Source organism: Pleurodeles waltl, chromosome 6 (assembly GCF_031143425.1).
Source record: "Pleurodeles waltl isolate 20211129_DDA chromosome 6, aPleWal1.hap1.20221129, whole genome shotgun sequence".
NCBI lineage: Eukaryota > Metazoa > Chordata > Amphibia > Caudata > Salamandridae > Pleurodeles > Pleurodeles waltl.
Window position 1 is genome coordinate 1,067,194,575 of NC_090445.1, and position 15,499 is coordinate 1,067,210,073.

The window sequence follows — 15,499 nt, forward strand, 5'->3', positions numbered from 1 at the left end:
GGGAGGTAACAAACGTAGAGCAGACTGCAACAGATATCTGAATTTGGTAAAACTGATGGTAGTGGGTGTGCCTGGAGGGAAACCCTAAAGCAAATGGGCCCAAAAGGTGCAAATTAAAAACAAATTAGATCTGTCTTTCCAGATTTTGAAAAGGAGCACAGCGTGTTTTTTATCTGAAATCTATGCAGTCCATTATGTCTAGTCAAATGGGTGGAATACTGACGTTGGCACTGCTAAAGTTAAATGTTGTTTGAGCTGTGGTATACTATCTTGAGCGAGCCCTATTTCCGTACGTACAGTGATTCAGTCCTTTCATCCCCTGATAGGATCACTGCTGTTTGATGCATGCCTATTCATTTATTGGTTGTAAATCCATTTGAGCTTAGACCCTTCTTTAAAAAGCACAAGCAGCATTTAATGTAAAACGGGGCCAGCATCAATTGTCATCCACACACTGGATTTGCTGCTAAAATGTTCTCTTCTTTTTTTTCTTTCTGATGAAATGCCATATAGGAGTTATGGTGACCACTCCCTCTTTCAATGGGGAAGACTCCTTTATCTCTTATCCGCCCCTGACTAATATTCACTATGAACTACGCGTGGACATGGAGTTTAAGTCCTTTTCTCCCAATGGGCTTCTCTTCTTCAGTGGAGGAAAGCCAGCCCCCAGAGAGGACTTTGTGTCTCTGGCGATGGTCAATGGATACATGGAATTCCGCTATGAACTTGGATCCGGTAAGTGCTCATGATCTTTGCAATATCTGGTTCTTTTCTGAAAAGAGGCATGTTGGCAACGTTTGATCAAAACATACTGCTTTCTAACATTGTCACACATCTGGTCTTCCATTTGGGAAGATAGTTGACTTAAATGGTTATAGAATTGAAGTTTAGGTTCTGATGCCTGTTTATGTATTATTTAAATTAATGTGCATTTAAGGTAAAAGGACAAAATGATGCATTTTATTAAATGAGATAATGTGATTAACCAGGGCTAAATATATGCTCACAGTTTACAAAGTTGATTTTCCTTTAAAATGTAGTTTATGTGTATCCACATTCTAGCCAATGTTATGAATTCAGCTATGAACTATGTTAAGGTGTTAGTGATAAGCTCTGCCCTTGCAACAGCTTGATGGTGCTAGTACTATAACTGAACTTTGCCACTGCAAGTAGGCCTTTCGCTTATTCCAAGTTGGGTAATTTTTCTGGTCTCTTGCATTCATTAACACTGCAACATGGAATTTACTAGGTCCTCTGCAAATCTGTAATGGCAGCAGTGCTTTGCTCATCTTGTTAATCTCTAGACACACATACTTTGGCTGAATACTTCTTGTTAAAAAGAGCATTATATTAGTACTAACCTATCACAAGTCCATGCCTTGTCTAAGCACTAATTCTTGAATTTGGATACAATGATGTTTCTCCACTTCCAACCTAGCCCTTTCCCAACCATTCTCTAGATATACATGTCTGTTTTTGTGGGAAAGACTTGTTCACAATTTACTTCACAGTGCCTCACGTCCTACACCTTGTAGTTTCAAATAGTCTTGGCTTTTCAGAGCCTTACCTTTTTATGTACTATTAGTGCCTTGGCACCATCTTGGCTGTTGGTCTTTGGTTACTTTTACGTGGATTGGTTTCTTCCCACATTACACACCTGAAATTATGGAGACCCGGATAAAGTGCAACAAACCCATCTTTATAAATCCCATACGATTTCTCTGTGAATCTGTATTCTAGTTTCGATGTTCTACTTGCAGCACTAAGGCCACACAGCCATGGCCCACTGCAGACATACCCCACTGTGATTCGTTGAACCACCTCTTCCTTAAGACATTCAACCTAGCAGCAGCATGGTCTGCAATTGATTTCCTGCCATCAGGTGCCCAGCTCTGTTATTTCCTTTTCTCAGGTTGAGATTTTGTCATCCTGACTTAAATTGCACTCTGTACAGAGTTCCCTTAGAAATGCTAAGAAGTTATTTGTGTCATTAAACATGAAACACCCGGCTTCTTGTTGTTTATGGCAGTAACTTTTTTCAGACACAATGTATTCCAGCACTGTCCTTTAACCTTTGAGAAGTAAACACAAGGACTCATATGCTTGAGGATTTCCTTAAACGTGATTTCTTTGTAAGGTTCCATAGAACTCATTTATGGTATATTCTGAGTTTGGGCTGCAGCTTGGTGCTCATCCTGTCTTTGCACTTCCATCCACAGGTCAGGCCATCCTTCGCAGTGCTGAACCCCTCGTCCTTGGCCACTGGCATAAAATATCTGCAGAACGGATGAACAAAGATGGGACCTTGCAGGTGGACACAAGCAAACCAATAAAGAGATCGTCTCCTGGCAAAAGCCAAGGTCTCAACCTCCACACAGCCATGTTCTTAGGTGGTATTGACCAGTCAGTCACAGTACCTGCAGCTGCCAACATTAGCAGCCGATTCCACGGATGCATTGGGGAGGTTAGTTTTAGTACTTTCTTTTCCAGATAGTTAATATATGACAATACAGGAAGTTCTGATGAGGCTGAAGCCATTTTGTTTATCGATTCTTAATGTTTTGACCATATCCCAAGGGATGAACTTGCCCAACACTAGTTACATGTTAATTTAGAAGAAAAGTGTGCTTGTTCAACGAGTGAACACTTCCTTTCCATTTCATTTGGTCCGGAATAATTGCTGTTCATTATGTGTAAAGTACTGTGCTATTCAGGAGTTTGATAAGTTAGGGTACTGCTGGTACCTTAGATCACAGGGACTGCATCCACCCAACCAAATATGTATTTTTTCAGCATTCAGCAACTGTAATACTTACAAACCCTTGTTTTGTTAGCCTATACAAATTTACCAACTACCTGCTAAATTATTTGGTTATCTTTTGGTTCAGCCTTTGCGGAATCTTCTCAGTGCTTAGTCAGACAAACCTAGGCTATCAAACTACTTACTGCACTACAAGCAACATAATAACATTTCTTTTGAGCACTGCCACTAATTCAAAGCTCAGTGCAATATTCTACCCACCTGGGACCTATGCTAAAAAAAAATATGCACCACTTTGTTCGTAGTCTGAGTCTTTTGTTACTGGATTAAAGTACCAGTCCAACTAACGTACAAATGTAAAATCTGTCTTTGGTTCTGGGATCATTTAGCTCTGGTTCTGCCTTTCGGACAAACACCTAGCTTAGCTTCTTGTGCCTGTTTCTTGGTTTATAGTGCTCTACTGCCCTCATATGAAACTAGTGTTCTTTCATTTCTAGGTATCTGTTAATGGGAAGAAGGTGGACATTTCCTACAGTTTCCTGGAGAGTCATGGAATTTCCCAGTGTTACGACCGCTCACCTTGTGACCGTATGCCATGCCTTCATGGTGGTCGCTGCATGCCAGCGGGAGAGTATGAGTTCCAATGTCTCTGCCCAGACGGGTTTAAAGGTGAGTACAATGAGAAATTGGCAGATAGCTATACAAAAACAGGAGAATCATACAACCTGTACATCTTATCCTCTGTGCGCCTGTACTATAATTCCCTAGCTGATGCATTTTTTAAAGCTTATACTTTGTGTTTCGCCTCCTAGTCGCTATCCACACACAGAAAGTTGGCTGTTGCAGTAGAGAAAGATGCTAATGTGGAGTGGTCACCTACAAATGTTTTACATTTGTGAGTTTGCACTGCAGATGTTGTAGTTTCACAACTAAAATCAACCTGTTCTGTAGGTAAAGGTTTATGAACCCTTTCAATTCACTGAGCACTCAAGTCCTAGGCATACAATTCTCTTTCTAGTTTTGCTAGTCACCTAAATCACCTGTCCATGGTGGAGAAAACTGTATTTGTGATTCTTGAGGAAAACATAGTTTATTGACCAATATGAAATGCATGTTTGACTGTATGACAGACCTTTCTGCCCTCGTTTGAAGGGATGTATGCCTCCACTGATCACAACCATAAACGTTGACATCTTGGTATATTTAGGCAAGTTTCACAGAGGCATTCAATTGTAGAGGTTATAGGGTCATGCAGCAGTTCACTGAAGTTATTAGGCCTTCCAGTGTAACTAGGATTTGGAAGGTGTTGCATTAGTGCAACTACTAAACATCCTGACCCATTTGGTGAAATACTGGTCATTAATTACTAGCCATTTCACACATTCACTTAGTCATTGACTCTACATACTTTACTGAATTGAAATGGAAACCACGCCAAAGGGGCTACGCTCGATCTAATCATATCCAAGGAAAGAGTTATACACATTGACTCTAATCCTAATTGGTCAGAGCTTATTGCACATCCCAACAAAGATACAGAAGTCTCGAGGCCAAGGACACAAACCCAGATATTGGACAACAGAAACTTCAGCAGAGAGGACCTTACCTATTCCTGCCAAAGGAGCCTCCCCACACCTATTCCTAACTGATTGCAATGAGTTCAAAACCTAACTGATCATTGTACCCAACAATGATGGACGTAATAGAAGCAGTGGACCCACTTCACCTCAAAAGACACAAACAGAAAAAAGCACATCCCTGGTACAATCAACAGTTAAACAAAGAAATGAGGGCTCTAAAACCAGCGGAAAGATCATGGAGAGATAATTCTTCGGCGACGCACCAAAAAAGGATTGTGGGAGGATAGAAACAAATACAAAAAGAGCACATGCAATGCCAAAACAGCCTTCTTTAGATCCCAACTACACAACGCCAAAAGACAACTGAGAAAACTCTTAGAAACTGTCAAACAACAAACAGGAATAGATAATCCCACCAGAATATGAACACTTCAAAAGAGTCCTGTGATGCATTCTCATCTTTTTTTTCCCCAAGAGAAAACAACAAAAGTCAAAGATTCAATCAAAGTCTGTATAGATATGAACCAGGAGCTGAATCTGTGAAACCAACTACGCACTTCAACAATCATATCCTTCTACCATCATTCCGGACCTCAGACAACTGTTTCCCTCCTCAGGATGCAGGTTAACACCTTGCTTACTAACTCAAGACCAAATCCCAGACTGCTTGAAGATTGTACAAATAACTCCAATCCTAAAAATAAAAATTAAAAAAAAGATATTTATGTTGGAAAAATGCATACACAATCAACTCTAGCCACCCATTAAACTGTTCAGCCTACTTCATACGTTCCAATCTGGATTCATACCAAGACAAAGCAGATAAACAGATACACTGCACATCATGGTTGATGCTCTCAAATTCTTGGGCCGTAATGATTCTTGCCTATTCGTAATCCTCGACCTTCAGCATTCGACATGGTCTGTCACAACACTCTCCTAGCACTTCCTGAGCCAGAATAGGGCTTTCTGGTAACATTCTAAAATGGTTCACATCTTTTCTATGAAATCACCCACGACGAGTCAAAGTGGATGGATTCACTATCCAGTGAATCTCTTATCAGGTGCAATGTCCCACAAATTTCCATCTCTCCCACACTTTTCAACCTGTATGGGGAACCATTTACTGAGATAGTCAAGAATGCAAACATTGCCTACCACATGTATGCTGACACCCAACTGTACATAAAAATGTCCACCTTGGCGGGTATCACCTACTCAGTGACACCCTAACAAACCCAAATCTTGCTAGCAAGAAATCAACCTAGTTTGAACTTGCCGACAATAGAATTCCTCCATGTCGCCCCTCCCAAAAGCCCCACCCCATAGCAGAACTGATCTACTACCTAGACGGTGCCCTCAATTGCCAACCAGCCGACATGGAATCAGTGAAATCTAACCTTGGACAAATAACTTAAAAAGCAAGCACACATAACCACATCCATTCATTGTGCGGCCCACCAACTCTACACAAGAAGGAGAAGCAGTTCATCCTGCCCCCAGACTTCAAGATTGCAGTGCTGTCACTAATCATATCCAGACTGGACTACAAGAATGCTACCCTGACGGGTTTACCAAAATCAAAATGAGCACCACTCAAGGCAACCCTTGAGCCTCAGCAAGATAAATAACAGGAACACAACGCTTCGATCATGTTACACTATCTCTTAAGACTCTCCACTTTGAAGCCAGGATCAAGCTGAAAATTGCGAGCCTAAAGGACAAAGCCTTGCACAACTATGCACCATTGTAACTTAAACAAAAGCTCACAATCTTAGAAGTTAGCCGCTCCCTAAGGAGTGCCAAGTGCCTACGGTTTGAACACCGGAGAGTCAGAACGATGAAGACGTACTCCTGTACTTTATTCAGGTCCAACCGAGAATATGGAACACTCTCCTATTCGAGATTTGAATGACTCCTTCGACCCAAGCTCTCAGAAAAGAGGTTAAAAGGCTGCTATTTCACAGATTCCTCCCAAAATGTCTGAGAACTAGATGGCCTGAGGCACCACGTGACACTCTCATACTGAAATGCAGAAGTGGAGCCTCTCAAATGAGTCTCTGAAAAATGACAAGTGACAACAAACAATTTGTCCTTGCACTGTATTCCTTCTGTAAGGAGTGAAGATTTTCTATGAACAGCGCTCTGATGCCCTTAGGATGCGTTCACGCTTTATAAAACTCTAAAATATATATATATTTTTTTTTTAAACTAACCTGGCACAAATGTTAACACCAGGTCCACAGTTCATAGGGCAATCCTAATCTACATTGCCTAACCAAGTTATGTAAAACGTCATGGACATGCCTGGATCCACATTTCACTGGCCACTGAATTATCACTTCTGCGCTATAATCTGTATTGCCTTGTCTTATAACTCATAGTTACCATTCACTATCCATATTGTACCCTGTATGTAAATCACCAAAGCATATATGCTACCATACTGTTGAAACCCACTACAGTCGCCAGGATCTGCAGGCCTGGTCTATAGAAGAGACGGGCTGGTTAGTGTACGTATGTTAAGGCTCCTAGTGATAGAAGCAGCAGATGTCTCTATTGATTCCAGGTTCACTCTTGCAATGCTGTAGTACCACAGAGAGTTTGCAGCCACCTCAGCAGCATGTGCTTCCATCTTGCCATCAGTGCTTGTGTTCCAGTTTTTCTTCATACTTCTCTTATGTAGCTGACCTGCTTAAGCTACCAGACGCCCATGGAGTGAAGTTTATGCCAGATTATCACCAACCTTATGCACAGTTCTCAATAGCAGTCTTTATTCTCCATCCCACCTCTCCCACTAGTGACCACGTATGCTGAAACGAGGGCCAGTTGGGCCCCTTATACCAGGCAACACTTATTAGTAAGTGTTTGTGCCTAGGAAGCCAGGGCTCTCGAGTGGTAGCTATGGTGAGAAGCCAAGACTTATCTAGGGGAAATGTAAAGTACTTGCAATACCACAGTAGTCACACAGTAACTTATCACACAAGAAAGGAACCATACAGTGTTCCAAAAGAAAAGGTACTTAATTATAGTAACATTGAACTAGAATACTATAGGTAATCCACACTCTCTGGAGGCAAGTACATACACAATATACACAGGTAAGTACAAGAAATTAGCATAAAAACATTAGAAATATCAAGAAATAGAGGGTGCAACCCATATACTAAAATAGTGGAATGCAAGAATGGGTCCTCCACCAGAGGAAATGGAGTAGCTAGCCTAGGGCTGGGACAGTATGGAACCCCAAGAGGTGAGTAACCAGAAGACCCCCCAGCGACCAAGAATGTCACAGGTAAGTTACCTGGTCCTTCCATAGGCTAACATGGGTACTTAGAATTGGAACAATGCAATAACAGGACCAGGCCGGTGGAACTCAACAGTGGATTGTGGATTAAGAGGACCTGTAAAAGAAGGGGACAGAGTCCAGTCCACACAGGAATGCCCAGACAGGGCAGAAGGCAATGCCCACCCTTCTGTGGGTGAAGATTCAGGACGAAGACGATGGGGGAAGGCCAGCTGTGGAATTCAGAAACTGCAAAGGAGTCCCTGAAGTCATCTAGGAGCTGTCCCTCGACGCTCTCTGGATTGCAGATGGGTCAGTGGTCAGAAGCAACACAAAAAGGATGATGGACGGAGTGCTGACAATGCAAACACTCACCCCCAGTCACAGATCTGGGTTTAATCCATCGTTTTTTTGCTGCCCATGCCATTCCAGTTTGGACCCAGCCATATGCAAATCAGTCTTGACCCTGTTCCCCATGGGAACAGTCCAGCCCGAACTGCCAGGCCAGGTCTTCCCTGGACTGGAAACAAGCATCCTGGGACCGGTTTCGGGGTTTCACCCCTCATCAGCCAGGCTAGCTTGAATCCAGTGGCATGGGAAGCACGGGACCCACGTCTGGGCATACCCTTCCCACTTAGGTTGACATTAGCAACACAAAAAGGATGATGGACGGAGTGCTGATAATGCAAACACTCACCCCCAGTCACAGATCTGGGTTTAATCCATCGTTTTTTTGCTGCCCATGCCATTCCAGTTTGGACCCAGCCATATGCAAATCAGTCTTGACCCTGTTCCCCATGGGAACAGTCCAGCCCGAATTGCCAGGCCAGGTCAGAAGACCACCAACAAGCAAAATGTAAGTTGGAGCTGAAGATTTCCTGGGCTAGAGAGGACCAGCAAGGTCCTGGGGATTCAACCCTTGGAATCCGGGCTAGCAGAAGCAGTCGGAGCACCCACGAACAACCCACTGGCAGCAGACACAGTAAGTAACAGTGAGGCCCAGACAGCACACATGAAGAGGAGTCCCATGTCACTGGAGCAGCAGAAGGGAGACTGTCCTTTCAGAGGTAGAGTGCTGGGGCCAGGGCTACTTGGAGCATTAAGATCACTCTGAGCAGGAGTCAAAAAACCTTGGTTTCTGCAACAGTGGCAGTGCACACTGATGGAGGAAGAGGCAATATCTCACCATCTCCCAAGTTAAATAGAAGGCAAAGACCTTCAGAACCACCACCTGTGTTGGAAAATCTTCTCAGATCCAGAGGACAGCAGATTTCAGCAGCCAGGCCTCATTGCCTTAGGTGCCTGCAGATGCAGGGGAGTAACTCCTGCACTCCAAGGGAGACTCCTTCTTGCTTTTTTGATGCATCTAAGGTCTTGCCGACCCCAGAGGATGCACAGTATTGAAAATGTTGCAAAGTGCTGACAAGGGCTGTGGAAATGATGTTGCAAGACGAGGTTGTCTCGGGGTTGCAGTCTTGTTCGGTTCCTGTGAAATCCATCAGCGGTTCCGGTGGCCAGGAGCAGAAGAGGTCATTGCAGAGGAGTCCTGGTGGAGTCTTGCACACCGAATTTGGGGACCCATCTGCAAGAGAGTCCCTAAATAGCCCAAGAAGGGGCTTGGTCACTTTGCAAGGTGACCACCTATCAGAGGGGATCACTGACCTCACCTGCCTGACCTGACAATTCAGATGCTCCCAGGGGCATCTGCCCATCTTGATTTTAATTTGATAAAATCAAGTGGCCACCTGGAGGAGCTCTGGACACTACCCCTGGGGTGGTGATGTACAGGGGAGTGGTCACTCCTCTTACCTTCGTGTAGTTTCATGACAGAGCAGGGACTGGGGGTCCCTGGACTGGTGCAAATCGGATTATGCAAGGAAGGATTCATATGTGCCCTTCAAAGCAAGCCGGTGGTGTGGGGAGGCTACCGTTCCCCAGCCTTGTAACACCTATTTCTGAGGGACAGGAGGTTGCATCCCTCTCCCATAGGAAATCCTTTGTTCTGCCTTCCCCTGCTTGAGCTGGTCAAGCAGCAGGAAGGCAGAATCCTATCTGAGGGGCTTGAGCAGTGTGGGCTGCTCGCAGACCTGGAAAAACTGGCAGGAGCACTACGGGAGGTGGGTCCTCTAAGTAGCCCCCAGAGTGCATGGGATCATGCCACCAATACTGGCATCAGTATTGGGGTTTGATTCAGACATGTTTGATACCAAACATGTGTAGGTTCAGTTACCATTATGTACCTGGGCCATAGGTAGTGACCTATGGCCAGTACATAGCTAAAATGGCTTCCCCGCACTTACAAAGTCCAGGGAATTGAAACTGGAGTTCGTAGGGGCACCTCTACTCTTGCAGCGGTGCCCACACACACAGGGACCTTCACCCTGCCCTTAGGGTTGTAAGGGCCTACCGTAGGGGTGACTTACAGTGACCTGGTGTAGTGGCCAGCAGTGAAAGTGTGCTTTCACGCAGACTGCAAATGACAAGCCTGCAGCCCATGGGGGACCCCTAGTGTACCAATGCCCTGGGTACCTAAGTACCGTATACTAGGAACTTACAGGGGTACCACAGTATGTCCATTGCGGGGTGTAAAGGGCACCAAGGCAACCCAATTCAGAGAAGAGAGCACAATTACTGGGGTCCTGGTAAGCAGGATCCCAGTGAATAACAGTCTAAGCACACTGACAACAGGGAAAAAGTGGGGGTAACCATGCTAAAAAGAGTATCTTTCGTACATAGCACTCCACCACTTCTACCTTGTCACTCAGCTGATCACTGTTTTCTGCAGAATGCAGTGAGTTCCTACCAGCCAGATTTTTTTTGTTTTAAGTGATCTGTTTTTCCAAGCACTAAATGAAGTTATAACTATAAATAGATATATACTTGAACTCTTTCTCTGTGTAACCAGATCACTGTTTAATAAAGAAACCGGCAAGTCCTGATAACACAACATATCAACAGTAAATATCTCAAAAGTGACCTGTATATTTAGATCGCTCTGCGGTTATAACAACCTCAAGGTTAATCAATGCACACTCTGGTGGAATTATAGCTTCTGTGTGAAATCTGTAAACTGGAAATGTAACTGCAGGTAAGGGGTGACTTAGGAAATCTGGTACTCACTTCTACAGTACACATTATCTTTTGGATTTCACCTAGTAAGTGCGGTGGTTAAAAGAGAGGATGCCCACTCTACAACTTCAAAAAGCCAGTAGTGTTTTATAACAACCAAGGCCTTAGGCACACGCAGATCATCCACTAAGTGGTGGCTTGATTAGATATCAAAGTCCATTAATATCCAAAGTCCATTCTTTAATGATCCTTCGCCCTCTGAAAACATGGAGTTTTGTCAAATGGGCCTCTTGTACTGCCATTCCATTAGGGCTCGTAAAATCAGGCTTATATCTCTTACCAATTGTGTATCTCTCATGACCACATACTCGTCACAAACACACTATAATATCCAAATATGCTGCAAGACTATTAAGTCTTTTTCAATTATACAGTCATAAACCATACTCGGCCCGAGTGAACAACCAGGGGCAAGAAAACCCCATTCCTTAAACACGAAACCACCACTTCAAGTAATCAGGCCAACCCAAGTGTAAGGGTCGCCTCAGCCCATATCAGTAATGAAGGATGAGTACGCCCCTGCTCCTTTATAACCACCGTTTCAGAAATAGGCACTAAATCCGTGCTTGGACCAACAGCAAGTACGCGGTAATCAAGGCGGGGACTATCAATATTAATGGACTTTGATATCTCATTTTAAAAAACTTTACAATTTAGTGGACGATCTGCACTGTTCTTAAGTCCTTGGTGTTTGTTTTAAAACTGGAAATGCAACTGATTGTCATTATTATTATCCTGTTATTTCTACATTTAACAATGCTACATCCTTTGCGAAATCTCCAGTACCTTATTCACGACAATGCAAACCTATATTAACTCACCATTCAAGAATAGTTTATCAACAACAGCAGGTAGCCTAGCCCCAGTTTCATTGGTTCAAGCACAAGGTTCTTTTTCAGCAACAAATACAGGTTCTGGATACATCTCTGTGATCCCCTAGTCAAAACAAACAATCCTCTGTAGGCAACTGGTCTCAGTAAAGGGAATCTGGAGTGAAGTAGCTGGCTCCAGCAATATAGTTGTAGAACTGTCTAGCAATGACTCATCAACCACAGGGCAAATTATACCCAGGAATCTAAGATGCGATGCTTCTTTTGTGCTAGGTTGGGCAGCAGACGTAAATCCCAAAACCCAATCCCCACATCACCCCAATCCCCTCTATCTCCTAGCCCTGTTTGCAAACAGCCAATGGTGCATCTAGAGTCCCTCTTCTTCCAGAACATGTGGAAGCTAGCACAATCCAGTTTGATTAACTGCACCAGTGTCTTTTTGAGTGCAGTTGGGCAGGCTCCCAGTGCTTAATTTGTGCTTGTTGTTTCCGGTGCTGAGCGCCAGGTCTTATTTTTCAGGGCCGGGGCTTATTCTTCTGCCTCATGCATTTGCTGCAACCAAAAGATACACGTGGGAAAGACGGAGGAAGAGAAAAACAAAAAAGCGTCACAAAGGGAGAAAGTAGAAAGCTGGTAGTGAGCTGAAGGTGCAGGGAGTGGCTGTAAATGGATTAAAGAGAGACGAGATGGCTTTAGGACTATGCTACCTCAGTATTCCGTGTTCACACATTTAATTGCAGCAGCCACGTGTTTAAAAGGAGGGCTTTGAGCACCAGCACCTTTTTATTTACAAATTAAGCATTGCAGTCTCCTCCAAACAGCCAAAGTTCTAAGGAACAGCCCAAACATGAACTGACCTCACAGGCGCCCCCCAAGGAATGCTCCTTTGCTTGATGGGGCCGGATGTTGTAGCTTTGGTTGATACGTTTAACAGGTGGGTATGTGCGCCATGCAGAAGTGCGAAAGATGATTAATATTCCGCTCGCTCCATTGTAAATATGGTTCATTGGGATGTTTTATGAGCCATGCGTCTTATTTAGGTTGCTCTAAACCCTGAATCTTCCAGTGAACTCTGATGGTTGTTTTTCACTGCAGGTGATCGCTGCGAAACTAAGGTGAACCAGTGCCTACCTGGCGGCCATTGTTCTAATGGTGGAACATGCGAAGACCACCATTGCATTTGCCCTCCTAGTTTCACAGGGACCCATTGTGAACAAGGTAGGGTTGTCTCCTAGTCAATGTATCAATGTTTCTATAAGGAACTGCCCGCGAAATTACCTGGCCTGTACATTCCTTTAGTGGATTCAGCTGTTGATTTGACTGTTGTCTCTGCTGCCCTGAAGGGGTGCTGGTACTTGTTATAATTTGTTAATGTCAAATAGTGAAAGAGTGACATTTTTCAGGCTCAAAATGTCATCCTGTAACTAGGGAGCCTTTGTAGTCCTGTGTCACCAGGGGCTAAATATCCGTTCTTTGGGAACATGAATGGATTTAATTTGGGTGGAGCAAGTGACTGGTCATAATTAGTTTTAACATTGATTTTCTAGATACACCCTACCTGAATCACGTTGATAGACACTCATATATGCAATGTTTGTTTTAGTTTATGTGATATTACGTTTAATGGCATTCTCAGGCTACACCGCAAATGTTTAAAATCTTTGTAACATATAACATTCCTTTAGTAGTAGAGATCCCCTACTCCTGACAGAAGCTTTACATTCCATTTCATGACCTGCATTAACAGCTGTGCAAACTCTCGAGATGCTGCCAAACATGTTAAAATCACTTACGACCAAGTGTCCTGACCAAATACAAATATCGGGTTAACACTAATGTGTAGCCAGAAAAAGCCTATATTACATTCTGGACACGAAGGCCTTGATAACAGTGCGTTTCATTTTTTTTTATTGATTAAGAAACATTTGTTGATTAGAAAGATTTCCAGTAAAGCTGCAGGTGGGTTTTGTGAGTAACGAAGGTTTGTCTTGAGACTAGAATGCCTGTTGCTTTCCCAAAAGTGAGAGCGCGTCTCCTACTGCTGGCATATTGCATTACAATCACAGACCCAGCAGTGGAGTCACTAATGTATTCAGGGTTATTTGGTTTCTCAAGACGTATAACTGGAGAAAGATATCTTTTTTTGAACAGCAAGACTTGTCAAAATGGAATGAATTTGCCAACCAGGTCTGTAGTCTAGGCAGACTAGCTAGCTCTGACAGGAAGCACACTCAAAATAGGTTAAAATGTGGAAAATAAAATATTTTGTTTTCAAAATGGAGGTGGATTCAATTCGAAGCATGGTAAATTTTCAGTGATAAATACATTTGAGAAATATATGGTAGACGGTAATGGGAGAGGGAGAATTAAGACTAGGTAAATGTATAGCAGGAAGGAGAGAGCAAAGAAGGCAAATGAAACTTGAGTAGAAGATAGAGCAGTGTTCTTGTTCAGAGCCCTTCTGGTATAATGAAGGAACTTAATTTATTTATAGCATTTGAAGGAGCTAAAATGGTAATTGTTAGTCATGAGTATACTTTTATACTGGAAAACCCTAATACCTAAAATAATTAAAATAAGCCTGGAAAACCAAAACCATCAGCCATGTACATACATTCTGCTTCTCAGGAATCATCTGCTTTTGCTTTCATTAAACTTCTCTATGTTGCCTAAAATATTTAGGCCCCTCTTATACTCCGTCATTCCCAGGCTTCTTTTGGGGCAGGTATACTTGAAGTCCTTGAGTGTTATGTCAGTTTAAAATGCCAAATTTTCAGATGTTATGAGATTGGAAATACTAACATTTTCAATTCAAACAAAAGTTTCTAAAATGTTGGTAATTTTTTATCTCCGCCTCACAAGATGTTAATTTTGAGTACAAGATCTCTAATGTGACTGGCGTGTTAGATTTTCCTTATGCCTGAAAAGGTGCAGTAGAATCTAGTCATGCCTTTCTGTTTTGATGTGAAAACCTGCAAGCAGTGAGGTCAGTTGCCAAAAGTTCTGGTAGGTGTAGTACAATCAGATGCCTTTTGACCTGCTCCCAGCACTGACATTGCATGACTTTTGAACGTGGTAACAGTGCGTGTGTATGTGACATCGCGCAGAACGTGATTTCCTTGTTCATTGACAACAGTCATCAGAAATGGATAAGATGTCAAATTGATTTGAGTTGTGAGGCCATCTCCTGTTGCTCAATTTCTGTATTAGTCTTTGTGTCAGCTGGCCTGGTTTGTGTACACTGGCGGATTAAACCTGGCACTATTTTTTTATAGGTTCAAGAAAGATTAAAGTGTTTCCCATTTGATGTGGGCACACATCCAGCCTTTTGTTTGCGAACACCTTGAATGCTTGGATAAGAAATCTACAGCTACTGCATCTCTGGCCTTCACTTGGTGGGCACCACATATCTTATAAAAGACAGGAGGACCCACTTTTCTGATCTTCACTAGTACACTAGCACTGTTTCCCCATCTGAGACATGCCACTTTTTCAATGTGAATCTGCAATAGATTCACATATTGTACTTAATCCTGCCATCGTGTGGTAGGATTAGAATTGCCTTTATTAATTTATACTAATACACCATTTCCCTCTTTTTAGAATTACATTCACATCTCTCGCTTTCTCGATCAGTACAGCACACCTGTAGAACTTGTGTGTAAGGTATCACATCTCACTATTACACCAACTTTCTAGAACAGTTTATCCCTTGCAAATGGATCATGCTTGTGGCATTTCATAGAGCGGTGCCACTGTGCTGTATTCCCTATTAAAATACCACATTTGCAACGCTCCCTTCTTGAACTCTGGCACTTGTATGTAAGGTATTGCATCTCTATTGTTATCCACAGCAGGCAGATCTCATGATCCTAAAGTATAGCTCTGCCTTTCTAAGCAAGAGACCTCTCTT

General features: G+C 43.0%; 1 protein-coding gene across 7 annotated transcripts in view; it reads left to right on the plus strand.

The window, feature by feature from the left end:
- HSPG2 (heparan sulfate proteoglycan 2) overlaps window positions 1-15,499 on the plus strand; it is a 933,800-nt gene that overhangs the window by 868,224 nt on the left and 50,077 nt on the right. For all 7 annotated transcript variants that reach the window (XM_069240056.1, XM_069240057.1, XM_069240060.1 and 4 more), the window contains 4 exons: window positions 514-735; window positions 2,220-2,464; window positions 3,259-3,430; window positions 12,682-12,804. In XM_069240056.1, coding sequence (XP_069096157.1) covers window positions 514-735; window positions 2,220-2,464; window positions 3,259-3,430; window positions 12,682-12,804 — 762 coding nt within the window. The remainder of the gene's footprint in view (window positions 1-513; window positions 736-2,219; window positions 2,465-3,258; window positions 3,431-12,681; window positions 12,805-15,499) is intronic.